Source organism: Leptopilina heterotoma, unplaced genomic scaffold, assembly GCF_015476425.1.
Source record: "Leptopilina heterotoma isolate Lh14 unplaced genomic scaffold, ASM1547642v1 Lhet_68, whole genome shotgun sequence".
Lineage (NCBI taxonomy): Eukaryota > Metazoa > Arthropoda > Insecta > Hymenoptera > Figitidae > Leptopilina > Leptopilina heterotoma.
This window is the reverse complement of record NW_025111157.1, coordinates 2,168,237-2,184,216: the sequence shown is the minus strand read 5'-3', so window position 1 is coordinate 2,184,216 and position 15,980 is coordinate 2,168,237. Positions and strand designations below refer to the sequence as shown.

At 25.3% G+C, this 15,980-nt stretch overlaps 1 protein-coding gene across 16 annotated transcripts in view; it reads right to left on the bottom strand.

Moving 5' to 3' along the window:
* Positions 1–6,091: 6,091 nt before the first annotated feature.
* The window catches only part of LOC122510378 (ELAV-like protein 3), a 74,985-nt gene continuing 65,096 nt past the window's right edge, over positions 6,092–15,980 (bottom strand). For 9 of the 16 annotated variants that reach the window (XM_043624979.1, XM_043624977.1, XM_043624978.1 and 6 more), the window contains 2 exons: positions 13,243–13,284; positions 6,092–6,416 (listed from right to left, as the gene is read on the bottom strand). In XM_043624979.1, coding sequence (XP_043480914.1) covers positions 6,092–6,416; positions 13,243–13,284 — 367 coding nt within the window. Of the gene's footprint in view, positions 6,417–10,068; positions 10,072–13,242; positions 13,285–15,509; positions 15,748–15,980 lie in introns of those variants that run through there. The other 7 variants (XM_043624990.1, XM_043624989.1, XM_043624986.1 and 4 more) reach the window with 3 other exon arrangements.

Here is a 15,980-nt window from a genome sequence, read left to right as displayed (position 1 = left end):
CGACCGGACGTCTTTTGCTAGAGTACAAGTGTATCCTTTCCATTTATTTCGTTTCTTTCCCACGATTTTCGATATTTTTTTTCCTTTCAATTTTTTTTATTCAATCTTTTTTAAAATTTTACATCTTCTGACTTTTCTTTCACTCCTTCTTCTTTTTCTTTTATTTTCGAATTCTTTTTCTACTCATCTCTTTCAATTTTTAATAATTTTCCGCTTAATTTCTATTTTTAAGTTCCCATTTATCTTATTTAGTTCACAGCTTTCTTTTTTATTTTCTATTTCTCGTTTTTTTTCGTCTTTCACTATTTCACAATAATTTTCGCTCTTTTACTCTTTAAACGCTGAATTAGACGAAAGAAAATTGTTTTAAATTAACAAACAAATTGTTTTTTTTATCAAAAACTTTCGGCTAATTCAGATTTAGAGAATTTTTTTTTTATACCTAATTATTATTTTTCAGTTCCTATTTTTTGTCGGACTTTTTTTTTGTTCCGCAGTTCTTTAAATTCTATTTTATTTGTCTCCTTGTTCCATTTTTTATCGAATTTTCATTTTGTTCTTTGTTTTTTTAATTATTTATTTTTTTTGTGCACGCATTTATAATAATCAACGATATGGGGGCCGTATCGAAAAAAATCTCTTTCTCGAGAGAGCTACGATGCCGATTCATTTATTTCCGCAGGGAAATTTTTTGTCATTGTTCAATTATTATTAGTAAATAAATTGCTTTCTTTTTAAAGGGGGCGAAGTTGATCGTTGGGTTTTCCTTGTTTTCTTGTGAGTCGGGGGAAAAATAATTTCTGTCTACAGCACCACTTTGAGTTCCCGCGATTTACGTAAAGCTATAGTTTTTTTTTAATGAAAACCCAACGATTAATCGGCATCGAACTCACTTTTCAATTTTTTTTTTTATTATCTACAACACTATACGGTGTCTATCTCACTTTTTTTTACTATTCTCATCCTAAAAATTTTCCTTCGAATTCGCTCCTTTAGTTTAAAGGAGAACAATTTTCCCCTTTTTTTCACGAAATCCCTGGAACTTTGTCAGAAAATGACAAGTTTTACGAGAATTTTGTTCGATAAGTGCTGCGGATCGCGGCCTCGCGAGTCGCGGTTTGACAGATAACATAACCTAGAAATCGCGATCGACACTGTTTACTTTTTCCGCCGTTCCGAGAATTTTTTTCGTTCAAAAAAAGGAGAAAAATGATTTCGCTTATCATTGCTCTCGTATCCTGCACTCTGCGCCAGTCATAAATTCAATAAATAATGAACATTATCGTAACCGTGAACCGTAGATTTATATATTTGTCGATTTATCCACCTTTTGGATGGTATTATTTAGCGACAAATCGACGAATGATAAATTTAATAATTTATAAGAAGATAAGAAGAATATGAATTAAATATCGGTAATAATTATATTGATAATAATAAATATATAGTAATAATATATAAATTGAATATAATTATAATAATAATAAATAGAATAATGAAGTTTATTACGCGGTGACAACAGTAAAATATTTTCGCAAAAACACATTTTTGCGAAAGAAATTCTAGCGACGAGTTGCAAGTAGTACGAGTACCTAAGTTTAATACAATATAATGCGACTAGTGATTATAATACGTGATAATTAAATATAAATATCGTACTACTTTCTTATGTAAATAAGCTTTTTTTGATAAAAGCACGCGGCTCACGAAATTCCATTCCCTACGTAGTTTTCTTTTTTTCAATAAGTTAATTAAATTGGAAAAATATCCACGACCGAAATTATAGTTTATCAGTCGCCACTTTTTGAGAATCTTTTTTTCATCATCGTCGCGGTTTTTCTTTTTTTGTTAAACTAAGAACGATTATTGAGACATAAATACAATACACAATAATGTATATCTAAACGTAATAATATGGAATATATTACGGTTAATAGACTAGCGTGGCTCCTTTTTATTTATTTATAAATTTTTTTTTTCTTAGTAATTGGTTTATACGTGAGATCATTGCTGCGAGCGAGTTTGGGTCAAAATTTTTATTATTTGTGGCATAGGACTCGCACGTATTTTTCTTTTTTCACTCCACTCTTTTTTTTTTTAATTGTGCGCTGCTTGCATTCCTGTGCGTTTATTTTCCTCACTGGATTTCCTTTTATCCTTGAAAATGAAAAACAAAGACAGATCAAATCTTCCGAGGGACTAACGTGCCATTTTTTGCTTTCAGGAGAACAAAACTGTTTTCTTGAAATTTGATGTAAAAAGTTTCAAAGAAATTGGTTTTTTGAAAAAAATTGGTTTTTTCTTTGAAACTTTTTATAATTTTTTTTTCAAATATTAGTTAAAAACGTCACATTTAAATAGCTAAAACAATTAGTCTAGAAAACGGGAATGAAAAAACATTCCCCAAAGAAAAAGACAAATGTAAAAAAAAAAATTAAATGTAATTAGTAGATGGAGTCAAGGAGGAAGAACTTGGATAGGGCGAGAGGCTCAACTGAAATAATCGAAATAAAACAAACAATTTTTCGAACCAAACACAAATCAGTTTAATCCTTAAATAAAACATAATTTCTGTTATGTTATATAATAATAATTAAATAAATAAATAAATAGTTGGTAGTAGTAGCGACAGTAGTAGTAGTAGTAGTTGTAAAGTAGTAAGTAGTAGTAGAAAGTATTAGTGGTAGTTTTTTTTCGAATCAAATGAGTAAATTTGTAAATTGTTATAGAAGTAAGTAGAGTCAGAACTGCATATTCTACCAATTAATAAAATTAATTGTTTTTCCGGATATCAACTCGAAGGCGATATTTGATCATTATTGTAAATTCTCCTAGTCGGTAAAAATATCCAAATAGTGACAATAATCAGTCGCCACTGTGTAACGCACTCGAGCTTACGAATTTTTTTTCCAATTTCGCAAACACAACATAAATATTTCTGATTTGCACTTGAGTCTTTTTTTTCAATTTTTTTTCTTTTTTTTCTATCGCTCTTGCTCGACGATACGTTTCACTACTTGGTTTCGAGTGAAAATCGTCACTTAGTAAGAAAAAAAAAAATAATTAACACACGATCACGCGACGACATCAATAATAATAATAATAATAATAATAATTAATAAAGTAGCTACGTGTAAAGGCGTTAAATAAATAAAATCAAGTCTTAGAAAAATCGATTACTGGAATTGGATTGGAAGGCGAAGAGAAGAGCTCTTTTTTCTCTAGAAAAAAAAATGTTTTTCCTTTCAATTTTGAGTTACAAAATTCTCTTCTCCTTCCGGACTAGACACAAGGTACGCATAATAATTAAGAATACATCGTATATCGCGTAATCAAACATGTATGAATAATAATAATAATAAGAATAATAATAATAATAATAAGAGAATAAGTCGCCCTATTGTCAAAATTGTTATGAATCAAATACAGTTTTGTCCCGGTTTATTTGAAAGCACTGAAACTATATTCATATACATAATTATATATGCATATAATAAATATATTTTTCTTTTAAATCTGGGAAAGTACTCGCATTCGGGAAATCGATTTTTTTTTATTGCAAATATACTTCTTTTTTTTTGCAATAAATCCCAAAGTACTGCACCGAGAGAGATCTGTGTGAAATTGATAAAAAATCCGATTTTCATTTAAAAACAATTGTTATAGAAAATATTCATTTTCACGGACAGAAAAAAGGAGTTTACAATTTTTTTTTTCCTTTAAAACTTTTTTCAGTTTTGAAGGAAGAAATATAATATTAGAAAGATTAAAATCTTTTTTTCAAATAAAGTCAATTGTAAAAATTATTCTTAAACTCCTTAAAAAAAAGATTTTCGATTTTTTGATTTTTAAATTTATCAATTCATCAATTTTTCGATTTTTTAAATTTATCAATTTATCAAATTAATCAATTTTGATTTTTAATTTTCTGCCGTGTAAAAATTGATTTGTTTGTAAATGAAAAAACTCCGGATCGGAATTTTTTTTTTAAATAGATAAATATATAATATAATATGAAATGTAAAGAGAAACTCTAAGACTTTTTTTTTCTTCCTGAGGTTCATAAATTTGAACTACGAAGAGACTGTCAACGACATTTTGGGCTCGCGCCTTAAATTTACTTTCTACATACTACCTCGAAAAAAAAAATTAATCGCGCATCTAATCGATGCATATCCTAAAAATCTATCGTCGTTAATTGCGACGCGACAAGAGATCGAATACACAGTCGTGCATCACATCTGCACGAGGACTAGACGGAGACTGGTGATGAGCTTTTACTTTTTCAATAAAAAAAAAAAAAAACAAAAAAAAACAAGAAAGAAAGAAAAGAACATAAGCCTCTATATATAAATCTAGTCACTACAATTAGCTACATAATTTTTTTTTTCCTTTGAAAAAAATTTCTACACTTCTGTCAAAAATGGAAATTTTCCAAAAAATTTTTTTTTCAAAAATTCCTTCTTTAAAAATTTCTTTTTTAAAAATTCCTTTTTTTCAAAAAATTCTTGTTTAAAAATTCCTTTTTAAAAAAATTCTTTTTTGAAAAACGTCCATTTTTTACGCGCTAAAAGAAACACGCAGTTACAAAAAAAAAATCAGCACAAATGACGGAAATTGATCATAAGAGATTATAATTCTAATAATGATAGTTTATATCATAATTTATCGCATAGTAATTAAAACTCGTAATAATTAATAAAACCGTTAAGTTTCATTTGTCTGACTAGGTGGGGGGAGGCCTCTACAATAATCCCTCGGGGGTAGAAATCGATTTAAATTGAAAATTCCCCAATTACGCAAAAAAGAAATTCCTAATGTTTTCTAATTACGTAAATTGGAATATTTTCCCTGTTCTCGTACACAATTCGAAAATTGCGTATCTAAATACAATTTAAGTACACGCCACAAATTTAATCTTGTACTTTTTTTTCCTTTTCCTACTTTTCAATTCTAAGTCCTAACACATTTTTAGAAACTAGTTTTCTCTTTTCTTCTGACTTTGGTAAAGAGCTGCCTGTCTTAATAAATTTCTAGAAAAAAAAAAGAAAGTCTTCCGTGCGAGTCCTGCTCCGAGTCTCAGCTAACGTCGCGTGTGCCCCTACAATCTAGATTTTTCTTGACTTAGTAATACCTGCATCGATACAGCCCCAAAAAAATTTGAGAAACAAGACTCTCTCTGTGTTTTTTTTTTGTTTTGTGTAGACGACAAAATCGGAATCGGACGACCCGATCTCGCTCTCCCCATCCCTTTACCTCCCGTAACTAAGTTTTTTTTTCAAAAGTCTTGATCTGAAGATCGGAGACCGCATCTCTCACATTTATAATACTTAAAACAGAGCATTATTCTTGCACTCGAATTTTTCTCTCATTCATCTCATTCATACTGTTACAATATCTTGATTCAAATCGATTCTCCTTCGAAATTAGCTTTTCTTTCGAGATTGTGACTTTGGTTATTTCGGACCGCGAAAATTAAAAATCGAAACACGCCAGGATCCTCCCTCTGTGCGCTACTCTTCTTTTTTTTTTTTCCTCCAAACGGTTTTTGTAGAGACAAAGAGAAGATCTTGGAGCTGTGCAAGTGGACATTTAAACCAACAAGCAGCAGAAGCTCTAGAATTTACGCTTTGTCTTTCTGTATTTTTTTCGTTGTGGCCGTGGCCGTTTTGTCCTTGATGAAGGACGATGGCTGCTGTTGTTGTTGTTGTTGTTTTGGCTTGAAACGATCTGGGAATGGCCACCTGGGAAGTGAATGGCCAGCGATCCAGGGTGTGGGATGATGATGTGGATGATGATGATGGTGATGAGACGGAGGAGGTGGAGGTAGGGGAGGATGATGTGGCAGCCGCTGCGGGAGGAGCTGGCGACTCAATTTGAATTGTTTGGCGGTTTGGAGGATGACGTTGCTGATGCTGCTCACTTGATTATTCCTTTTGGCGAATAGATGAGCGGCCGCTGGTGGAATCGGCGGCGGCATTGGCGGTGGAATTGGCGGCAACTGCAGGGATGCTGGCAAGAGTCGATGATGATGATGATGATGGTAGTGCTGCTGCTGCTGCTGTTGATGGAAGGCTATTACTTGCTCGTCCTACGCAGCTTTGCTCTTGTTTGTCTTGAAGCTGACTTGAAGTACTCGATTGCCGAGAGTGTAACCGTTGAGACTTTGAATTGCAACAACGGCCTCCTCGTAATTGGTCATCGTCACGAAGCCAAAGCCCTTGCATTTGTTCGTCTGCAAATCTCGAATCACCTTCACCGATTGGACAGCACCGAATGGGCCGAACAATTGCCAAAGAACATTCTCCTCGGTCTCAGGCGCCAAATTGTAGACGAAGATGCACCAGCCGGATCCGTTCATCGCATTTCCGGGCAGCATTGAATTCGCAAGAAGGTCTCCTGCCAGCGGACTGTACCTGTAACATCATTTAGAGCACTCTGTCAGATAACTTCAAAAATTCAAACACATTGCCTGGTAATTAAAATATCTTTCAATTACTTTTATTTCTGAAATGAAAGAATTTTTTTATGCTCTTGTATTTTTTTCTCATTATAATTTTCCTCTTTTTTTCTTTGTCATTTTTTTGAAGTAAATTCTTTAGTGCGCATTATTATCTACTAGCATTTTTCCTCTTATTTTACAGAAATTCCGAAAGACAGAATTTTACATGTTTTCTTCAACCGAAATTTCTCTTTTGCGAATTTTTATTTACTATAGTAAATAAAAATTCGCAAAATAATTTAAATTAGGTAGAACCTTTAAAAATAATTGAAAAAAAATTGAAATTTGGTTAAATCTTTGAAAAATAATTTAAATTTGGTAAAATATTTTAAGAATAATTAAAATTTAGTCAAATCTTTGAAAAATAATTAAAATTTGGTAAAATTTTTAAAGAATAATTGAAATTTCTTTAAATCTTTGAAAAATAATTGAAATTTGGTAAAATTTTTGAAGAATAATTAAAAATTTTTTAAATCTTTGAAAAATAACTCAAATTTAATAAAATCTTTTAAAAAAATAATTTAAATTTGATAAAATATTTTAAAAAGTAATTTAAATTTGGTTAAATCTTTCAAAAATAATTCAAATTTGGTAAAATATTTTAAGAATAATTAAAATTTAGTCAAATCTTTGAAAAATAATTAAAATTTGGTAAAATTTTTAAAGAATAATTGAAATTTCTTTAAATCTTTGAAAAATAATTGAAATTTCTTTAAATCTTTGGAAAATAATTGAAATTTGGTAAAATTTTTAAAGAATAAATAAAATTTTTTTAAATCTTTGAAAAATAACTCAAATTTAATAAAATCTTTTAAAAAAATAATTAAAATTTGGTAAAATTTTTGAAGAATAATTGATATTTGGTAAAATCTTTAAAAAATAATTGAAATTTGGTAAAATCTTTTTAAAATAATTGAAATTTGGTCAAATCATTAAAAAAAACAATTTAAATTTGGTAAAATTTTTGAAAAATAATTGAAATTTGTTAAAATCTTTGAAAAATAATTGAGTTTCTAAAAACTATTAAATTGGTAAAATCTTTTCAAGAATTTTAAGTAAAAAATTTGAATATGATTATTTTCTCCAAAATGTTAAAAATGATTCTAAAAAATGTTAATGATATGAATTTTGTATTCTATTTGAATTTTCAAAAAATGTAGGTAATCGAAAATATTGAAAATAATTGAATTTTAAAAAATTAGAATGAAAAAATTCGGAAAATTAGTTTTTTTTAAAAAATATTTTAATATTATTTTTACAACTTAATTTTCATTTTTATTAAATTTACTCTTGAAGATTTTTCATTAAAATTTTTGAAAATTCAATTATTTCCAAAATTTTCAATAAAATTTTTTTTAAAATTGTAATAAAATACTTGAAAAAAATGATTTATTTCCAATTAAATTTGACAAAATTTCAATTATTCAAAATATGTTTAATTGTATATTTCAAAAATTTAATTAGAAAAATTATTCAAAAATAAATTTTCACATCATGAAAATCGAAATAAGTTGCATTTTTTATACTAAAAAATATGGAATTTTGTCGCTAAATTTGTAAGAAAAGTCGATTTCTATTTGGCAAAATGTTCAAAAGCTAGAAATTTCATTTAATATAATTTTTATTTGACCAAATTGTCAATATGAATAATGCGCCCCTTCAAATTTTGCAAAAAATAAATATTTTTCACATTTTGAAATTAAAAAAAAAAATTTCTTCGAGCAACAAAAATTCTTTTCCATCACAGAAATAAAATGATACAAATAAAATTAATATAAAAATAGTGCCACATTGCCAATCCATACACCTTTCTCTTTTATACTTACTCTTTTGAACAAAAAACAATTGCTAAAAAATGTTTTGAAAATTTGACATGTAAATGTTTGATGAGAAGATTAAAATCAACAAATTAATGAAAGTGTACAATTTTTGATACACAAAAGTGAATTTACTCTCAAATTTCGCGCTAATTTTTTTCTCAATATTTATACAATTCGTTAAAATGACAATATTGAATTACTTTTCAAGACTTTTTTCTGAAATTCGACGATAATAATGAATTTACGGATTATTTAATGTAAATTTAAGGAAATTGATTGTAAACATTTTTTTTCAGATCAGGCAATTATTTATATTTGTAATTTAAGAATTTGGTGTAGGTTTCAGGTACAAGAGAGGTCATTGTAGCAAAAAAAAAAGTAAAAGAAAGAACGCTTCAATTACAAGCAAATATATGAAGAGAAAAATAGATTTTTACTATTTTTTTATTCAAATTAAAAATAGTTAAAGAGAATACTGACGAAATATTCAATTATTAATAGTTACAGGCTTTGTACTCGATAATTAATTTTTAAAAAAAATTTCTAAATCAAATTATATTCAAAAATAGAATAATTATTTTTTAAATAAACATTTAAATTTCTATTCTTTTTTCCTCAGGAATTATAATATTTAAAATTATTTAACTGTACAGCTGTTTTGAAATTTAACTATTTCTAAAAAATTACAACTGTAATTCTTTGAAAATTCAATTATTTCTTAGAATTTTTGAAGAAAATTATTCAAAACTTTACTCATTTTATTTTAAAATAAGAATTTAAATATTATTCGAGTTTTACAACAATTATAAATTATTTCTAAAATTATTTTAATTTAAAGACAAAAATAAATTAAATTTATTGAATAATTAAATATTTCTTAAAATTTTAACTGAAATTCAATTTTAAATCAATTCTTAGTAGAAAGTTCTTTGAGAATTCAATTATTTTAATTTAAAGACAAAAATAAATTTAATTTATTGAATAATTGAATATTTCTTAAAATTGAATTCTTTCGAAGCATTTAATTTAAATTTTCAAAAAAAATATGCATTTTTCAAAGAATTTCATAACTTATGAAAATAATTGAATTTTTGCAAAAAATTTTATCATTTTTTTTTTTTTTTAAATAATTAAATTCTTTTGGTGAACTTTTTATTAAAATCCTAGATATTGAAAATAATTGATTTTCAAAAAAGGTTTTGAAAATAATTCAATTCTTTCAAAAGAAATTTAATAAAATTAAACTTGAAGAATTATTGCAGTTTTCGAAAAATCAATTTAAATAATAAATCGTAAAAAAAGGAATTAAATAGTAAATATTTTAGTAGATGAGTACGAAGCCTGTAAGTTAATTCAAAAATTAGCCAATTAATTAATCTTTTTTGTAAAAAATTATAATTTTTTATAAAAAAATTTAATTTTTTATAAAAAAATATAATTTTTTATAAAAAAAATTATAATTCTTATTTTATAAAGTAAAAATCGACTTTTCTTTTTCAATCAATAAATAAAAAAGAAAGTCACACAGGGAATAAGACTGACAAACATGCTTTGAAACGAGAGAAAGATGTACATAATATATTATAGTAGAGTTTCGAGAAGAGGCGATTAAGAAAAGAAGAATGAAAAAAAAATTAGATTAATTAAAGGGCTAAAGTTGCACCCTTTAATTTATACTGTTAGTAATTAATTTGAGAATACAGACTTGTGTTTACACATATTTACAGAGGTATGGAATCTACGTACCTACTTGACGTCACAAGCCGCGTTAAAATAGGGCACATCTCGGTGAGTACTTAGTTTTTATTTTAATTTTTTTTTAATTTTATTTTTTAAGAAACCGAGAATCTTTTTCAATTCAAATTTTTAAATTTATAGATTCAGGGTAATTGTTAATTTATCAATATTTTAAATAATTATTGATAATTTTAACAGACGCGTCGCAATGTGACTTATTTTTTTTTTTTTTTTGTGCAAAAATGTTTCCAATGTAAATGATTGCGAACGCGTTTAATGAATGAAGAATTGCGGAGAAAATATTGTCCTACAGAAAATGTGGTACGAAATATTTTTTTATAGATTTATAATAAAAAATATATTTTTTATATTTTTTGATATTCATTTATTAGTCATTAATAAATATTTATTAATTAACAATTAACAAATTTATACCAAAAATGTATATAACAAATTTATATCTATTAATTTATTAATAAATTAACAAATATTAATTAATTGAAGGAAGTGAATTTATCATTCGGTAATTAATGTTTAATTAAAGGTGGAAAAAATTGTTAACATCTTCCACCTTTATTTAAATATTAATTAACTTCTAAGCAAAAAATTAACAAATATTAATCAATTAATAAATAAAAAATTAATAAATATTATTTAGTAAAGAAGAAATTAATAAATATTAATTAATTAATAAATCAGAATTGATTTTTAAACAAAATTATTTTTAATTCGTTTCTTTCTGATTGGATAATATTTACTCCTTTTTTCAAATTCTGTGAAATAGAAAAACAAATTTTAAGAGCCAACTGATAATCACACAGTTACGAAATCAAATTATTGAATTTTTTCCTGAAACATAATTTTTATTTACATTTTTTTTTTGAATTTTTAGAAATTATTTAAATTTATTTTCTTTTAATATGAAAATTATCGACAGGAGATACGAAATAATTAATGTGCGAATATTTGAACGAATATCAGTCAACTTTCAAATTTTGCTTTCAAGACAAAAACCCATAAAAATTTTTCTAAATATTTTACGTATTTTTCTATTATTATTTACAATAATTTACGCTCTAAATCTGAATAATTTTTTTTGAAATATTGATTAATTCCGATTTAGAGAGTATTAATATAGGTTTTTAGTCTGTAAACAAGAAACGATTCTCTGGAAAAATGAACTGAGAGATGTGAGAAGAACACGAAGCACAACTTTTACAAAAAGAAACAATTATTACGAATAATAATATACAAATTCGTAAATTTAATTTAATTTTTTATTAATATTAAAATAACTTTTTTCAAATTCAATTAATAATATTTCAATAGAATATTTCTTTTGACATTTTTTCTAAAGTTTAAAAGTTGATTTTTGTTTTCTATCAATTTGATTTATTTTTTTTTCAATTTGATTTTTTTTTCTCAATTTATTTGATTTTTTTTCCAATTTGATTTATTTCATTCAATTTGAAATTATTTATTTCTTCCAATTTATTTGGTTTAAATTTTTTTTAATTTATTAAAGAAAATTTGTTTTATTTATTAAAAAAAAATTTTTTTTTATTTTGAAAATGAGAAAAGTTGTGCAACGTGTTAATGATTAGAGAGAAAGAGATAGAAAGACAAATTTTTCGAAATTGTCTGACAATGTCGAAGAGATCGTGCACCTAGCCTCGCTCTGCTCTACACCAAACCATTAATTGTTCACCAATTTTTGCCACAATAAGTAGCGCATTGTTTATTAAACAACAATTTTATATTTGTTGTCCTTTTTTTACAGGGGCGTAGCTAAATCATAGAATAAAAAATCGATTTAAATTTCTACTCATTCGTACCAACCGACAATTATTTTCTTCTATTAAAAAGCATTTCGATTTTGCTTTCTCGAAATAATTTTGCTTCGCTCCTGCGTTATCGCCATTAACATATTTTTTTATACATAATTATAATTTCTTGAGTTTGTGTATCGGACATTTTTAATACAAAAAAAAAACTATTTTCCCCTCACAAATTCATGACTTTTTTTCCTTCAATTCAATATTGAAGGAAAATCAATTTTTGTTTACCAAAAAATTGTTCTTTTTAATTTTCGAATGAAATAAAAAAGGAAAGAAATTTTTACTCAACAAGAGAAAAGATAAATTTTTAGTTGCTTTGTGTTGGGAATAAATTGTAAATAGTGCTCTCAAAAAGGAAAAAGATTTTGCGATGAGACAGAGAGGGGAATGATTGGTACACGATCTCGATCGCAGTTAATCGATCGAGAGAATCAATCTTGAAGAAAATCGCATGCTTCAACAAAAAAAATGTTGGTACAGTGCGAATTATTAAATTATTATTTTCTCTTTCAAATTAATTGTTCTCCAATCGATTCGCCAACCGACTTCAATTATTTTTTTTTCTCTGCCTATCCGACCTAATAAAATGTCCGTCTGTACAATCCATTTGCTTTTCCAATTATTTCATTTTGTGGTCATACAATTTATCGAAATAAAAATAATTTAAAGAAACTATTCGAAAAAAAAAATTAAAAATAGAATTGAAATTCTTAATTTCTTCAAAATAGGTAGAAAATTAATTCTTTTCCAAATAAAAAAATTAAAAAAGTAAATTAATATTAAATAGTTAATTTAATTCCTAAATTAAATAATAATTTAAAAAAATTTTTTAAAAATAATTAAAAATAATCGAAAATCTCAATTTCTTCAAAATAGAAAATTATTTCTAAATAAATTTTAAAAAATTACTATTTTCATCAATACTTTACAATAAGAGAAAAATTTTAATAATTATCATTAGTCTTATTAGTTGCAAACTATATTTTTATTCGCAAATCACTGAGAAAATTGTCTCACATTTTTTAAAAAAAAGATCTTAAAAAATTTGCCACTCAAAAAAATAATTTTTCAATCAAAATTCTTTCGGATGAGTACGAGGACAATGTAGATTAGTCGAGAAATAGAAAATGAAGAAATTAGAAGAAAGTAAGTGAAATGTTTTTTTTTTAAATGAGTGAAAGGAATATTTTTTAAAAAAAATATTTATGGAAATTTACAGAAAGGTATATGATAGAAAGAAATAAAGAAAGTCGAACAAAAAAATAAACAAGCTGCTCCAGAAATTGGTAAAAAAGCAAAAGAAATTTTTTTTTTTTTGAAAAATAGTAAAGAAAAAAATACTGACCTCTGTAAGCCTTTGTTAATGGCAAGAATGGCCTTGCCAGTGCTAAAACAAAACACAAAAAGAACAACATAAGAGAAGATTTTCCCAAATATTCAGCCAAAAATTGTGCCTTTTTTAACGCACTTGAAAAAAATTGGAAAAAAATGAAAAAAAAACACTTTTTAATTAATTTTGAATTTTGAAAAGGTGAACCCTTAAAATAGAATTTCCCTTAATTTATTTAAAAATGGATAAAGATTCGTATCCAACTTTAAATAAATAAAAATTGAATTTGATTTAAAACTGAAATAAGTTACAAGTGATAAAAGCAATAAATTAAAAAAGAGAGTAACTAAAATTGCAAAAAAAAATATAGAGAAGGCTTTGTACAATTTTTTGGATGTCAAGGTGTGAAAAATAAATAAAAAAAAAATCAATTAAAACAAGCAGGTTTCAGGATTTCCTCACACTCATACTTTTGCTCTACTTCAAATAAATTGTTTGGAAGATTGTTCTCGTCTTATTATTTACCAAAGAGTTGAAATTACTTTTCAAGGACATACAGACGGACTGAATGCTTGTGTTTGTGTAGGACGAGTTTATATTTAGTAGCTTTTATTATTTATTATTGCCTTGTTCCTCCGAATTTCGATATCAAGGTCCACATTTTTCCACGGAATTTCCCTTTCTTTTTTTTCGAGTAAATAGAATTAAAATGGAAAAAGGATTTTTTGTTAGTTTTTCTTTGTACATTTGGTTATAAAGCCTCGAGTTTTAAATTTTGAAAAAAGAAATTTAATTTTCTTTTGAAAGAATAAACGAAATTGAATTTAAAAAAGGGAAACCTTTTTTTGAACTTCTTTTTTCAAAACGAGGTTTAATTTTTTTAAATTTCTTTCTCTTTCAAAAACAGATTTTTAAAAAAAATAAGAAGACTTACAAATTTCAAGAAAAAGAAAACTTTGGAACTCACTACAATTATAGGAAGTTAGTAACATTTTTTTTGTATTAAAAGTAAAAAAAAAAAAAATACAAAAAAAATACAAAACAAAAAATTACGTCAAATAATAATAAAAGCGTTGGAAAATGTGTTCCATTATCAATATTGCCAACTTTTATCTTGGAACTGATTTAAAAGACGGAAGTCGCTATCCAAGAATAAAATTAAAAGCAAATATAAAAGTGACGATAATTTTAATTTTTGAGAATCTTACTCACATTTTCGAAATTATATTGTTGAAAAAATTGATATTGTTGTAAAAAATTACCGAAGAGAGGGACAATATTAAAAGATGAATATATTTTTGAAAATATATTCATTTTTTAATTTTCTTACCCTCTTTTTTACACGAAGAGAAACATATTAAATTTTGTAAAATATTTTAGAATTTAAGGAAAAAATTCGAAATTTTGATGTAAAAAATACTAAAATTCAAAAAAACTTGTCTGAAATTTAGTAGTTCTGCCAAAATTTCGAAAAACTGCGAAATTTTGGTGTAAAAAACTCTAAAAGTTTAAAGAAACTTGTGTGAAATTATGTTCTGCCAAAATTTCGAAAAAATGCGAAATTTTGATATAAAAAATACTAAAACTTTAAAAAACTTGTCTGAAATTTAGTAGTTACGTCAAAATTTGGAAAAATGCGAACTTTTTATGTAAAAAAATACTAAAAGTTAAAAAAAAATTTGTATGAAATTATTTTTTGTCAAAATTTCGAAAAAATGCGAAATTTTGATGTAAAAAATACTAAAATTAAAAAAAAAACCTGTCCAAAATTTAGTAGTTCTGACAAAATTTCGAAACAATGCGAAATTTTTATGTAAAAAATACTAAAGTTTAAAAAAACTTATATGAAATTTAGTAATTACGTGAAAATTTGGAAAAAATTCGAAATTTTTATGTAAAAAATACTAAAATTGAAAAAAACCTGTCTGAAATTTAGTATCTCTGTCAAAATTTGGAAAAATTCGAAATTTTGATGTAAAAAATACTAAAAGTTAAAAAATTAAATTCTAATTTTGCTTAATTAACACAAGTTTTTTTTTAAAAAGTATTTTTTATCTAAAAATTCTGCTAAATTTTCTTACACTTTTTCCCAAAATTGTAAAATACTTTTACAGGATTTAACACACAATTCTCTCTCCGTGTAAACAAATTTCAATATTTTTCGTTAAAAAAAAAATTATTTTGAATATTCTTTTCAATTTTTTCATAAATTTCTCTTTTCATTCTTTTTAATTAATATTAATTTCCTTATCCAACAAGCATCGAAAATAAGGAACAATTACTTTTAAAAAACAGCTAAGAAAATATTTATTACCAAAATTAACGATTTTACAAAGTGTAAAAAGCCTTTTTAGAAAAGGTTTTTTGTTTCTTTTTCATCAATAAAAAATTTTTTTTTTAAATACATTTTAAACTCTTAATATTTTTTTTTATCAACTTTATAATTATTAAAAATGTTCCCTGGAAGCCCAAGAATTGAGTGACAGCTTCTAATGAGTTCTCCTCTTCACCATTGGGAACCTACCAAACAAATTATCATCAATATCATTTTTTTTCCAAGAATAAAATTTGGAATTTTACAACGCTTCCAGGATTTTTGACTTATTAGAAAGAAACATTAGGGGATTATTAATTATTTAATTAACATTAAGTAATTATTTAATTAACATTAAGTAATTAATTAATTAACATTAAGTATTATTAATTAATAAACATTAGGAAAAAGTAATTTCTTGAATAAAATTGAAATTAAA